The 15,051-nt window shown below is 37.9% G+C and overlaps 1 protein-coding gene across 2 annotated transcripts in view; it reads right to left on the bottom strand.

The window, feature by feature from the left end:
- Positions 1–15,051, bottom strand: part of CUBN (cubilin) — a 143,206-nt gene that overhangs the window by 22,207 nt on the left and 105,948 nt on the right. For both annotated transcript variants that reach the window (XM_063150547.1, XM_063150550.1), the window contains exons 52-56: positions 14,582–14,703; positions 12,687–12,912; positions 10,618–10,805; positions 8,248–8,404; positions 6,868–7,017 (exon numbers count right to left, since the gene is read on the bottom strand). In XM_063150547.1, the coding sequence (XP_063006617.1) occupies positions 6,868–7,017; positions 8,248–8,404; positions 10,618–10,805; positions 12,687–12,912; positions 14,582–14,703 (843 nt within the window). The remainder of the gene's footprint in view (positions 1–6,867; positions 7,018–8,247; positions 8,405–10,617; positions 10,806–12,686; positions 12,913–14,581; positions 14,704–15,051) is intronic.

Genomic DNA, 15,051 nt, shown 5'->3' with positions numbered 1-15,051 from the left:
AAAGCATGGATGTCCTCTGCAGAAAAAAGCAATGCACTTTTTGTTACAGGCAACTAGCTACCTGGAATTTCTTTCCCCTAATGCAGAATTCAGCATTCAGTGCAGGGAATTTTAAACCATTTGGAGTGAGATTTTTGAAAAATCAAAAAATAGTCCATACACCAGCAAGTTTCAGAGCTGACTTATTTCTTCCTGATTTTCCTCAAACTTTGGAGTACCTAAACTCAGGGTCTTCAGCTTGGCTCAAGGAAAAGTCAAAAGAAATTTAATCTTGCAGTGATTTTCTAAAGCAATCTATTTTGGGGGGAAAATCAGTCCAGATATTAGGCTGAGTAGGAAAAAAAGGAACGCAGAAATAGGGAGTTCAGCATCCTATTATTTTGTCCCCACTGTTTTAAACTTCTCGTTTGCAATCAGGTTTCTGGAGGAATGAGCTGTTTTCTCTGACTCCCTGCCCTACCATCAGGACTTTCTAGTCACCTCACTGTTTGCAAACAGATTTGACTAAGGTGAAAGATCTCAAAAATATGAAGGTCATATCAGTTTCACAGAGTGACAGAATATGCTGAGTTGAAAGGGACCCACCGAGATCATCAACTCCAACTCCTGGTCCTGCACAGCGCCATCTCTAAGAGTCACACCATGTGCCTGAGAGCACCGTCCAAACACTTCTTGATCTCTGTCAGGCTTGGTACTGTGACCACTTCCCTGGGCAGCCAGTGCCCAACCACCCTCTGAGGGAAGAACCTTTTCCTAATATCCAGCCTAAACCTCTCCTGACACAACCTCAGGCCATTCTCTTGTTTCCTGTCACTGTGCACCACAGAGATCAGTGTCTGCCCCTCTGCTTCCCCTCATGATGAAGCTGTAACTGCAGTGAGGTCTCCCCTCAGTCCCCCCCAGGCTGGACAGATCAAGGGACCTCAGCCGCTCCTCATGTGGCTCCCCCTCGAGACCCTTGACTATTTTCACTGCTCTCCTTTGGAAGCTCTCTAATAGCCTAAAGTCTTCCTTATACTGAGGGGACCAAAAGGTCAATAGCTGAGTAAGAGTGCCAGAGGAATGTTCCCAAAGGACAAGCCACACTCTCAGGGGGTGTGAGAGACCTACAAGCACCATCCAGCAGCACCCTGGGAGCTCAGAGCCTCAGAGCCAGAGCCATGTCACCACCCCCGTGCCCAGCTGGGAGCCATGAGCAGGGGAGAGGTTGTGGGTACCCAGGCTGGCACCACCAAGAGATATATGGTGGGAGCAAGAAGAGAGCCATGTGGGTTTTGCAAGAAAGCTGAATTAATGCTGTCAGTGAAAAACACAGCACACACCTACCAAAAAATGGGTTTCATTAGTTGTTATACCTAAAGGATAACTTGATGTTTTCTTTGTCTTTTTCATAATTTATAAGCTTACTGGAAGCTGGGCTGTCACATATTTATTAAATTATTGTGTTCAGTGACCTGTAAGCAATAATGGGACAGTTACTTAAACTGCAGAGGATTAATGGGGAATTACCTAAATCTAACAGGAGAGACACTGAGCCTACTGTTGTAGCAGATTTATTCCTGCAGATTGTCCAGTCAAAACAAGCTGCTTCCAGTTGTTGCAGGAAACAAGATAACTCGTATTGAATAGGATGACAAGTAGGAGTGGAGTGATAGTTGTTTCATGAGAACAACAGAATGATCTCAGCAGTCAGATGTATCTTAGATCATCTCTGGAGGCTGAATTTTAAAAATTCCTTCTGTCTCAATGAAGACAGTGTATGCTAACATGCTTTGCAATTATGTCAATACAGAAATATGGCATTACATGCTTTGCAATTATGTCAATTCAGAATATGGTGCTTGTCTGACTCTAGTGAGAGTAACTAAGCTGATAACAACCAGCCACATCAGATAGCTGATAACACTGTTCATAAAATAATTGATTTAAAATATTCTTCATTTCCTATACTGTTTTGGAATATTTGATAAGATGATAAAATTTTTTAAAATAATAAATCTTAAACTCAAATAAAACAGAAAGAAATTGAGATGAGTATTTTAAAGATGTGAAAATTTAAAGAAAGCAGCCTAGGTAATTTTCTGAAAATACCAGAGAAAGGCATGAAGTGGAACTAATTTCTCAGCAAAGCCAAGGTCCCTAATATTTATCACAAGTTGATTGGCAATGCTGCTTTGGAAAAAATGAGATGGTTAACGAAGGATTGTGAGAAAAAGTCCTAATTTCTAGTTTTGAATTCTTATTATTTGGGTGAATATGATTTATGACTCATAAATTCTGGCAAGACTAGTAATTGTTTGATCTCCATCCTGTACTTCATTCTCTTGTTTACACTTTTTTTAATTTCTCACCAATCTAAATGGATTATTCTGTAAATATTCCCCAGATTCAGATTCTCCTCATATCCTTCTTTCAGCCTCTACACATACTCAGCACATCATCCACAATTCTTCTCTGTGGTTTTATTTCCTCTAATCACATAATCTTAGATCTTTTCTAGACCAGTTTCTGTCCCTTACACTACAATGAAATTGCTTTCATGAGTCTCCAGAGATCTGTTCCTAGCCAGATGTCAGACCAACATCCTCTTTGAGCTGACAGGCACTTTCCACATAGTCAGCACTGTTTTTCTTCATAAAACTTTGTCTACTAAGAGCTTTTGCTCATCCTCCTGGTATTACTGTATCCTCTGTTATGATTCATCCATGAGGATTCAATGAGAAATCTTCTGTCTTGCCCTCCTTATCTCCACATTAGCTCTGTGTAATCTCATTTGTGAGGACGGATGCAACTGCTCTCTCTGTGTTAGTGACCCCATAATTTTCCAGTTACTATCTTTAAGATAAACTCTTTCCTATCTTTCCATTCATTCCTCTAGCCTTGACAATATTTCTTCCAAATACTTCTGGAGAGATCATTTATTTGGCCTGACATTATGAACATATCCCTGTTTCTTTGAACTGCTGCATGCATTTGCTTTCAAGGCCCTTTGTTATCTATCTGTGCTCTATTTATCATTTCTTGGCACCATTCAGCATTGATACATTGACCCAAAGTTCACATGATAAGAGCTTCAGTTGTCCTTACATTACATTTTGAAATATGCCTTTTTGTTGTCTCCTTTCCACTTTGCAGAAATTTCTGTCCAGTCTCATTATTGTCCATAAAATCATTTGTTTGATATGATGCCAGCACAAAAACCTTGATCAAATCTGGGCCCCTGACCATCTGATCCCGAATATCAATGTCCTCTTTCTATCTCTCTGTCTTTAGCCATAGATTCTATTTCATTTAGTATTGAGGCAGAACCTGTCTTTTTGTTTAAATGCTGTAAAACTTAAAATTATAAGGCTTTTTTTTTCACAATAGCAGCTTCGGATATAAATGGCTATACAACTAGGAATTACTAAAGTAGAAGTATTACCTAGAAACATATCACTGTGCAATATATCAACCAGCTCTGTAGCACAAGATATTGTTTTGAAAGCAAGGAATTAAAATTCTTTCTCATATATATTCTATTTCAAAATGCTCTATTGCTAAATTTATCTATTTTCTGAATTGCCTAGTAACAGTTGAGAAAGCAGATAGAGCAGACTCCAAAACAAAGCTGTGACCCTATCCCAGATTGCAAAATTGCAGACATGTTTTTTTAAAAAGGAGAAATAAACAAGTTATTAAAACATTTTAGATCAATGTGGTATAAACAGAAAGCAGTTGTCTTGTATGGACAGAATATAAATATTACAGAATTCTAAAAGCAGATACTGCAGGAAGCCTACATCCATTTTCCCTATTCTCCCATTATTTGGGACTCAGACTTTATTGTGTGTTATACTCACACTTTAAGAGTATTACAGCCACTTAATAATATGCTACTGTAGCTGTCCTAAAAGAGAATTTGTCAGGATGTTCATCTGAATAAACCTAATGTGTTGTATTGCACTAAATATTGCACTATTGTATTGGACAAGAAATTGAATGTGATTAATTACGTCTTAGTCCAACAAGAAAGTCCAAATTACTTGGGTAAATTGTCCAAATTAATTACTTCTTAGTCCAACAAGAAATAAGGGGGTTTTATTAATTCTGTAAACTTTTGTAGACTAAATCTACTTTTCTGTAGATTTTTGTAGACTTTTGATCCAAGGAGGGAGGGCATATGGAAGACATTTATCACTGCAGAAGCTGGGCTGGGATAACAAACTCACCCTTATTTGCTTGGTTCTCTATAAAGTAACCAAACACCACAATGCAAGTGGTAGCACATGGCAGTTTATGCAACTTCCTGAAACTGGCAAATCAAAAGAGAGGTTCTATGACCATTTTCAATTTGGCACAGGAATAAACATCCTGAACACTGCGAGGAAATCACAGAAGCTAAGCCAGGCTCCATTCATGGGGTTCATCTTGCCTCTGTTTTCCTGCCCAGACCTCAAGTATCTTGTGTAACCTATTGTTTATGGCTTCCTGCAATAGGCAATAGGTAAAGAGAGTGAGAGAGGTTTCCAGAAAGTAATTCACTTCACCTGCACAATATAGTTGGTTCTGAGTTTATCTCCACCGCTAGGAGATAAATCTGGGTGAATGTCTAAATTAGAAGTATATTTTCAGGGGCTCAAAGGGAGATAAAAATTGTTCTACCTACCAAGAAGCAGAGAGTTTAGATTCAATTTTGAAACAAATGTAGTTTTCCCAAGTTCTCTCTTTCTCTGCTTGTTGCTATATTTGGTGCTTAATACATATTTAGTAGGTAGTACATGCATGTCATGTTCATTTGGTTCCAGGTACTGATGCCATATCACTGCTGTGGGTTTCCAGCCTCAGTCATTCTTTACAATCAGAAGAGGCTTCTCATCATAACTACTATTATGTTTTCAGAGGCAGAGATCTGTGACTAACCCATTAAGTCATTCCATTTTGTAGCACTGTGTCACTGCACTATAGACTATTAACTTTTATCTTCTAATTTTCTGGAGAAGATATCTCAACTTGTTCAAGTCAATGAGATATGCATCCTTTACATGCATTATCTTAAATATTTCCTTTCTTTAACAAAAACTATGGAAAAAATTAGATTTCTTTTGAGAGGTCAAATAGTTACTAAATTATGTTAATTAGACAGGCAGCTAAACTTTAAAACCCAGTCTAGAACATCTGTAATATCATGGTCACAATTTTAAAGGCCACTCTTAGCAGCAATCTAAGTAGGTGCAATGGTTCCTTGCATATGAAAGAGCTAGAAATATTTCTAACAGATGCTGCCAAATAATGTCCTGCCTTTGCAAAAGAACTAATGGAGCTCACACTAGAAACCCTTAATGCTGGATATGTGCTAAATATATTCAGTGTGGCTGCTGAATAATTTTTCATTTCTGCAATAATAGTTTTCAAGATGGTGGTTTCAATCTTCTTTACAATTTAAACCCAGGTGATTTTTCATTACTGCAGGGCTCTATTTTAAGATTTTGTGAAAAAGATTAGGAACCAGCTGCTGGAGAGTGTCCTACTTCCTCTTTGCTAACCAGATGTCCATTAGTTCATATCCACAGCTCTTTCATGTGACTAAGGACTTTTAGTCAGTGTAGCCTAAGGAAGCCTGTAAAAATAAAGGAACAAATTGCCCTGCAAGAAACAGAATATTTTTAGTATTTATTTAGATCTATGTTTATTAATATGTCTGTGTCACTTGCCTCTCTGCTTTAACCCTCTTGATAATAAAAGCTTGGATCCATTTATAAATTAACTGAATGCACAGACAGAATGCAGATTAGTAAATGTACTCAAAAAGTTGTCAAAATTGGCACTGTCTGATTCAGCCTAATATTTAGTGTCTTTGCTGAATAACAGTGTCTTCTATGTGAAGAAATTACATAGTTTCTGTGGTTTATATTTTATTTTTAAAAATTCTTAAAGCAGTGGTTTTTATTAGGTGATGAAAAAATATTTCAGATAAAATCATAGTCAAAACAAATTTTTATCTCAGACTTAAATTAAGTCTGAATCAGAATACTTTTGAATTCAAAATAGTCTGGAAACTTAAAAAGAAAATACTGTTTTCTGTTTTTATTGTTGGGTCTGAAGAAAAACACAAATCACACAACCCAACTTAGTATCAAATTACTCCATATCTCTTTGACTGGTCACTTTAAGGGAACCAGCGCAAGATGGCCTCAAAATATGTGATGCCACTCAAGTAGTTTGGACATATGGATTCCTCTGTGTTATCATGGCTTATCCACACATAAAAATATGATCTTATCAAGGCTGAGAAAGCTTTACCACTCACACTAATGTGATCAGGATACTATACTTGTTATGTCTTGGCTAAATGCTGCCAAATTTGATAATCACAAGAGGGACTTTTGTTACTGGTATGTATAGGGTAATCACTTATGCATTTCCCCTTGCTTTAGTCTTTCACTTAATTTCATATTTCTGTATTCTTACGTCCTTGTAAAACATTTGAGTATATTTATAAGTTAAGAAACAGATGCACTGAAAAGCAAAACAGCGGATTAAGATCAAAAAGATTGTAAGACTCAATGGCAAAAAAAGAAACAAAAAAGCAAACAAACAAAAAAGCAGGAACAAAGACCTAGATTAGCCACAATCACTTTTATATTCCAAGAATCTGAAAAATTCCCAAAATCATTGCTGCAAGATATTCAACAGATGAAATCTCTCTTCATTCTTCTGGAAGACTTCAGTGACTCAAAACCTAACCCTGAAAACTATAAATGTTCATCTGTAAAAGATTTTCAGAATGGGCCAGCAACTTACACCATCACTTATAGAAGACTTGCAGGTTTTCAAGTAAGAAATTACACTTCATAATGCATACTGAAATTATGAAGAACCAGTTACCTTCCAAGTCAAAAGACTCAAATTCTAGGATCACCAGTGACTGTGGTCCCTGATCAATAATATAGTTGCAGTTCAGGTTGTTACCATACTGACTAGGGTAGTTTGGAGAGACAATACGACCTTCAGGGCCAGTGAAATTTACTCCACATCCTGCAAACAAATAAATAAAGCACATTTATAAATCTGGTGACAACACTACTCTGGGTTTGCAGTAAAAAACCCAATAATGCACACAAGGACCTCATCTCTCATGGTGAAAAAATCAGGGAGAGTATCACATACTATGATGGCAAAGGCAGATCTTACACATAGCCAGAGCAGTGATTTTGGGAAGCATAGGGCTGTCCCACCTAGTGTCACACACTTAAGTAGGAGCAGCCCATGGGCCCACAGCCCTGACCAGGAGGACACAGCACTGCTGCTCCTGTGGGTGTGGAGCCTGCACATTTCAAAATCCCTTAGAACATTCAAATGTGTCTGAATTGGAGGGAGCATTACTGCGGTACAGGAGACTGATTTGAAAATGCCCACATTAGTGTAAGTGGTGCCATTCTTGTTTCATGCCTGACTTCCAGGAAAATGCAAGGATGTAAGGCCACCTCTGCATTGCTTTGCTGTGTGCAGAGGCAGGAAAGGTTTACAACCCAGAAGTTTTCAGGCACACAGAACTGTTTGTTTTCAGGGAGCTCCTTTGGATCCTAATGACTTGCATGGCCTTTGTTTTTCTTTTTTAGGACAAAAGTTTAAAAGAATGCAGTGCACAGTGAAATGCTGGTAGAAGATTAGGAACAGGCATATGAAGCCTGTGATCATCTCCACTGAGATTGTGCCTATGTTAGTGCAAACATTATAAAAACAAAAGTGGTTTCAATTCAGAATTCTGAATGCTTCAATGGTGTTTCCCTCAAAACACTTAGTTTCTTGCTGTTTTCATCTGAATCCCTTGAAGGGCAAGTGGTTTCCTTAGGCAGCATCTTACAAAAAACCCAAGCAACCAACAGCAGCTGAGCAGTACCTTTTCTGCTTCTGGTGGGTTTGACCATCACAAAGCATGTACCATGGTTAAACAAATGTCTTTTTAAGAAAATGAAAGCATTAGATTCCATGCAGTTCAACTATGAATTTTTAAAATTTAAAGCCTATTTATTCTTTTCAGCACATTGAAAAGGCCAAAGCGGCTGATAATAACTACAAAATTAGAGCTGCCTTTCAGGCAAGTCCAACACTTGAGTTCATTGCACTCAGTATGGAAACTCTTGATTTACATATCTGGGCAGAAGCTTCAATGCCTTCTTGGACTGGGCTCTAAATTGCTACACACAGGTCAAACTGATCCCAAATGGACTAATTAAGCAGCCACCTGGCTTTAATATTACTTACTGCTTGTGAAAGATGCAGAGAAACCTGGAGCAGGAGCATCCTGAGACTGAAATACTGTTGTTATCACGTTGTTTGGAGCAACAACAGGATCAGGAGCTGAACTTCCACATCCTGTGGCTAACAAAGCTGCTGCGTCTTCATTATTTCCTCTCCACACCTGACAAGGACAGATTGGAAATGGTTTAGTGCTTTCAAATTATACGCAGTTTGTGGGAAGCCAACAGGAATTACATATGCAGTTTTTCTTTCCATAGACTAAGGGTAGGATTCATCTCACAGTGAATCTAAGAGTTCTAAATTGGAGTTAATTACTACAGTCAGTGGAGACAAAAAGGTTTCTCCAAGGAGTGAGTCACAGTGAATAAGTTAGGTTGCCAGGAACCTCTGAAGGGCATCTGGAGGTCATATGCTTGAACCCTTGCTGGTAACAGAGCAAACATAGATCAGGTCCAGGAACAAGAGAAAAACATTTTATGCATATCATTACCTACTTCCATTTTATCTCTGCTTACTTAACTCCATACAACCTAAGAATATGCATATCTGTGTATACAAGTAATTATTACAGGTAATCCTTATGTTATTCAGTAAATAAGAATCAAAGCTGTCATGCTAGGTTAATACGTCAGCATCAGATAATTCCTAGTGTTGCTAATATTTTTTTAAATTTTATTTTTCATTCACTTTTTCAATGACAAGTATCAAGTCAAGTAAAGAGTTACTATAATAACTCTTTCTAATAAAGAAAAAAGCCATGACATTAAAATATTACTTCAATTGTACCAATAGCCAATTTGAGCTCAGTGGAACCATGCATCCTAAAAAGCACATGCAAGTTTAGGAAGGTATTTAAGGGAAATCCTCTTCAGGTGTTTACTTAAATATGTGCTTGAGGTTCACAGTTTAAGTGCTGAATTGCAAGACACATGTAAAATGAAACATAGGTATAAATGTTTGATATTTCTTAACATTTAAATATTTTCCTGAATCAGGGTGTTTATTGACAGGATTTAAAATGTCTGTTTAAATAATGAATTATTTACTCTAATAATAAAATTATTTTTGTTGATGTGTTTGAACAGTTCAAACAGTTTTTTACTGTAGTTTACACCCAAAAATATATATCTGTTTTTAAAATAATGTGTTTGAAGGAAATTGAGTGGAACTAGTACAACCACATGAAACTATGATTTCTCCAAGCAACCATCCTAGAAAGGAAAGGGTTAGCCAAGGGTGAGTCTGTAAACGTAAGCATTTGAATCACCTCATTCGTGTGACCAGGTGTTTGAGGCAATGAATGCTCAAAGGATTAATTTATACAGTCTATAGCCTGGCCAAGGTTTTGCAAAGTCACTATTGATTTTGGATTACTCTCTTTTGGCTGCTCAGCTTGGAATAAATGGAAGAAACTTACATCATTCTACAGCTTTTCAGACCCTTCATACATTTCAAATTACACATTTGGAAAAGGAAGTCGGCATCAAAATTTTCAGATCTTCCTCTATGGAGAAAACCTCCAATTGTCATAGTTCTGCTTATGTCATTTAGGGCAGTTTAGGTGTTTAAAATTAAACACTTCTACTGAGTAGCATTAGGACTTTCATATTAGTGAAATGTACTGTAACATTGCATCAATTAATTGCTGGAGCAGGTTATGAAAAGACAAATCTAATCCCTGTGGGGTTTTTTTCACAGCCTTAAAAAATGAGTGCAGCTGCAAGTTGGTTGGTGTAGATCAGACGTACAGCTGCTCAAGCCTTCCTACATGTTGTAAAATTATGTTTGCCCTTTATTTCAAGTGGGAGTTGCATTGCTGGGGAGAAAATGAGCACAAAACCACTGAACATATGCCAAATGCCTGAGCAAAAAATGACACTGAAAAATGCAAGAGATGTCCACTCTATTCTATTGCTTTGAAAACAATGGTTCTTGACAACATATGAAAGATCAGATTTCTGTCTTTGTTTCTGGGAATTAAAAAACGAAGTGCAGCCTGGACAGTCAAAGTACTTACAAAGGAGTTTGGTAGAATTATAGTATAAAATTCAGAGGTTTTTTCTTCACTGGAGTAATTGAAAAGAACTTATCTTCATGCTTTATTTTCTCATTATTTTCTGGTTCTGAAATAATATATGCATTTTTGATATTTTTCATTTCTGGGGATGCATGTAGGCTGATGGTTCCACCTCCCTACTGGAGGTGGAACCTCAAGAACCGATGAAAATTAAAATTTTATAGAGGCCAGTTCACAAAGCACGCAGAAAATGGACTGAATGATACAAGAACTTTAGTTTACATTTCCCAAATTTTGAACCTTGACAGTTCAAACAATAACAAATGCAAAACAGGGATCTGAAATCATTATTTTACCTTCACATAACTGGTCTGGCAGCTTCCATTGCTATCTGGAATCTGGAAGTTGCTGTGGAAGTTCACCTCCAAGTGATTGCTCTCATGTGTAATGATGGTCCATGTGCATCTGCTGTTCATGGGAAAGTTTTGAGGCCAGTGAGGGGACTTGATTGTACCATTATCTGAGTGAATGATTCCACCACAGCCTGGGAAAAATAGCAACAGATGCGAGAAACGTTTAAATATTTTTGAGTGGTGTTGTGTTCAGCTTTGAATGGTTGCTTGCTTCTGTGGCTGCAAAAGTGAGAGGAAAGCCCTGATACTCACTGAAACTTCATTTACCCCTCCTGATCTTCTTTCTCCCACCTCTGCAGCAGGAGGTAGTTACACTCTAGAGGTGTCTCTTTGTACTTCACTTTATTTTCTCCACAAGCTGATTCCTGCCCCTTCATAGCCTTTTACAAGGTCCATCTATAAACTCCTGGCAATTTGAAGTGAATATTGCTTTGGAAGAGTGCAGGGGTCAGCAGTACATCTGAGACTGCAGGTTCCCCACACCCCACAGTATGCCCATTGTGACAGAGAGACATTCAGAAAAGCACTCTAGGGACAAAAACCAGTCTACTGATGTGTTCTTTTTCTTCTCACTCTGCAACATGCAAATATTGCAGTTCCACATGTGAATCTGTTCAAGCTACATCCGTTTACCCAGGGCAAAATGGTGACCTCCCCTGCCTAGGCAGCCCTGCAGATTTCACTGGAATTATGGGATGGGCTGAAAAACATGCCTTCAAAAATTGCTAACAGATTCATTTATAAAGGCCAATAGCTGGTCATTGCTCTGTGGCAGCTCATGATTTTACACAGAATAAGTTTAGTTAATTTGAAACATATTTGCAAAAACCATGCCAAGAATAATGTATTAGGGCTATGAGTACAGTACTATTATTTCAGATACAGTGTAGTAAAAGGATTAATAAAGGGCAAAAAAAGTTTTGTAACATCCTAGTTTTTTCCTCTTAATTTAAAAAATATAGAATAGCTTTAATAGGAAGATGTTATTTTTCATTCTTCTCTGTTAGAAATGGCAATTGTGTTTAGAAGGATGTGAAGCCAAGTTTTGGTCACAATACAGAATGCAGACCTGGAGATTCTCAGTGAACAAATGAGAAGAAAGTTGAGGAAAGTAAACTAGATATATATATAAATGAAAACTCTCAGAGAGAGCACTGCCTATGCACATGGCACATGTAGGCTAATGTCTACTACACCATTGAAGAGGGGGCTTCATTCTGCATGAAATCTCAGTGAACAGGGTCAAAACCTTGCTAAAATGACAGTGTATATTCATGCAAGCACAGACTATTGATATATTTAAGATGACACTCCATCAACTAAGTGTGTGAATACAGCTGCATCATTAGTGGACAGAAAGATGATAGGATCAGCCAGAAGGTTTGCAGCTGGAGGTGACACTAGGAAGCACATGCCAGCTCTGTAATGAGCTGGCATTTCTGTCAGCTGTAATTTCTGCCCTGCCACCATCTGCTACATCTACCTTTAGTCCTTTAATGACTTCCTGAAGTACACTGCACAAATGGTGAGCGACAGAGTGATGATAATTTCAAGAGAAGGAAGGTAGCTTTGAGGAATGTACCATTCCATCTTGTGTATACCATCTTCAGAAGTGTACCAACATCTCCCTCACAGTGCAAGAGTTCTAGGCTGCTGTCACATGTGCTCTTTGAGATGTTCTGTCTGCCTCTCTGTTTTGGAACTCACTTCTTCCTAGTTTTAAATGTTTAAACTAAACCAAACTGTGGAAAAATTGTTATTCATGAAGTGAAATGTCTCATAGTCCTTGACAATAGATACCACTGCTGGGAGGGTAATAGTGATGGTTTCAATTTACAGCCATCAAGAAACTGCCAGTAGGAGGTTTAAAAAGTAAAAAATCAATTCAATTTTGAATTCATTGTGTAAGATCAGAAAGCACTGAATAAATACTTAATTTTTTAGTACTTGCTTCTTTCAAGGATCCTGCAGATGATGGCATGCCTTTCTTTTGTTCTTTAAGGCAAACTTACCTAAAGATTCTGCTGTCCATGTTGCATAAAAGCCACCTCCTTGAATGGAGTGATCAGAATTAAAGATGATGACCAGCTTGTTGGAGCCAGAGCGAATAGTCCCAGGTGAGTTATTTCCACAATACCTCCCTATGACAGGAGACCCTGCAGAGCCACCATTCAGGATGGTAACAGAATCCCACTTACAAACTGGATGGTTTTCAATGTGGAAGGCTTTAAAAGTAAGCTGCAACACACAAAGGTGACATTCAGGTGCTAAAACCAATAATTTTAGGGGAGAATATTAAGCAATTCCAGACAGATCCTGTAGCCATTGTGGCACAATGAGTTCTGGGTACACTAAGAAATCTGACCCTCACTTCATGATGCTTTCCTGCAACTATTGATTGGAATCTTGCCACTATAAGTAGCAGCAGCTACTTAGCTTGAAGGCAGAAGTGGGAGAGGAATTCATAGGTTCAAAACTGGCATCATTTTGTCTTAACCACCTTTTGAAACTATGTGCTTCAAAACAGTGCTGAGTATGAACAGGTGTTGAACCACTTTCCTGCCCACAAAGTTTCTGCCCATGAAATATAACTAGCTATGCAAGCAGAAGGCCTTGGATATTTTTTTCTTCCTATTATTTTGAATCAATAGACTAACAGTTGCTAAAAATAATGTTTGTTTCCACCAAAACAGAAACAGTTCTGTGGTTCATTCCCATGGGCCTGGATGTATCACATAAACAGACTGGGCAGCTCCTGAGCCTGTCTCCCTCCCACACCAGTGCCATTTGTCCTTGGAGAGATATGCTCACACCTGGGATCTCCAGTTCAAACATTTAGATTGCTGGTTCTCTAGACTCCAGCATTTGTTGATGCTGAAACATTGATGTACACTAGTAACTGCCTGGCCTTGTTTCCATCAGTTTTGGGATTGTTTTAGGTAAGTTTCAGGAGCAGGATCTTTGTAGAAAAGTTTAGCAAACATACAGGATTTTTTCCTGTACCTTTTGTGTGTCTTCACTTCCAAAAGAACCTGTCTAAGACTAAATACAAATTTAGCTGTAATAGTTTAAATTCAGAACTTTGCCAGCAACTGAAACTGGCAGCTTGTACTGGAAAAAATTAGTCTGCCTTCACTGAGCATGCTGCTACTCAGTCCTTTCAAAACAGAAATCTGCTTTCATCTGATTAAAATTAGTTCTGCTTTAAACTAGTTTGTGTATTAAATAGAAATCTTGTGTTCTACTAAAATAATCCTGTATTGCCTGAAATAAGTACGTAAGCAGCGGTCAGAATATCAAGTAGCAGAAGAATTAGGACTATTCAGTGAATTAAGTTTTGTACTGCTTGGTCATAAAGGTGCTTAAATTGGTCTGTCAGGAGTTTGACTCAAGAAAGTAGCACCTCAGGCAGACTTCTAATACTTATTGGGAAATTGGAGCAACATTTCATTGATGTAATTTGTACCAGAAATCATATTGTGTTCTAGACTAACCAGTAAGACACAAAAGTAACTTTGTAGTGGCTTGAAACTTTCCTGCAGAGAAAAAAACTTTCCTGAACTTTCCTTCAGCCTCATGTTTATTCTCATGATAGTGAGAATATCCATGAACATCTAATAAAATGAGTTATTTCAGTTTTGTAAACATAGCAATTCATTGTTTAAAGGAGAAGTCAGTGCTATGTTTTGAGGTCAAGTAATACAAGGATCCTTCTGTTTTTCAGAAAGGACAGTTTTCAAACATTTTGTTGTGTTGTCTTCATTCCCTCTTTTAGTTAAAATCAATGGGAAGATATTTAATTATTCCACATTCCTGATCTTCCAAATTGTCTCAAATCTGTTCCTCAAAACTCAGAAGGTACTTCTCACACTGCCTGCTGTGTATACAATTGTGACAAGTTACTCACAGTGATGGTTTCACCTTCAGGGGCTTCCAACACCCAGGAGCAGCGACTCAGACGGCTGTAAGGCTCTGGGTAGTTAGGGCTTGAGATAACTCCCCCCTCACCTGACTGTACACCACCACAGGCTGCAGGAAAAAAAGTAACATTTCAATGCATTTTCAGAACACAACACTATAATCAAATGGGTGGAAGGTTATTCAGTTTGTAATAGCAATAAAATATATTTAAGATGTGCTGATAGAATTAAAGGTGAACAATTTATTTGGGAAATTCCAAATTTTAAAACCTTAGTCATTGTGTACTGAGTAAAAGGATGCAACAACCTTGAAACTTTGCATTTATTCTGATGCTTAATATAACTGCAAAACCTTTGCCAGCTGACACATCTGCCTCTTCCACCTTATCGTCCATTTGTTTATCTCACTCTTAAGCAAACCAGTGCCATCCTTGGACCAACACAATGAAGTTTCTGA

Source organism: Melospiza melodia, chromosome 1, assembly GCF_035770615.1.
Source record: "Melospiza melodia melodia isolate bMelMel2 chromosome 1, bMelMel2.pri, whole genome shotgun sequence".
In the NCBI taxonomy this organism is placed as follows: domain Eukaryota; kingdom Metazoa; phylum Chordata; class Aves; order Passeriformes; family Passerellidae; genus Melospiza; species Melospiza melodia.
This window is presented reverse-complemented; position numbering and strand designations above follow the sequence as displayed.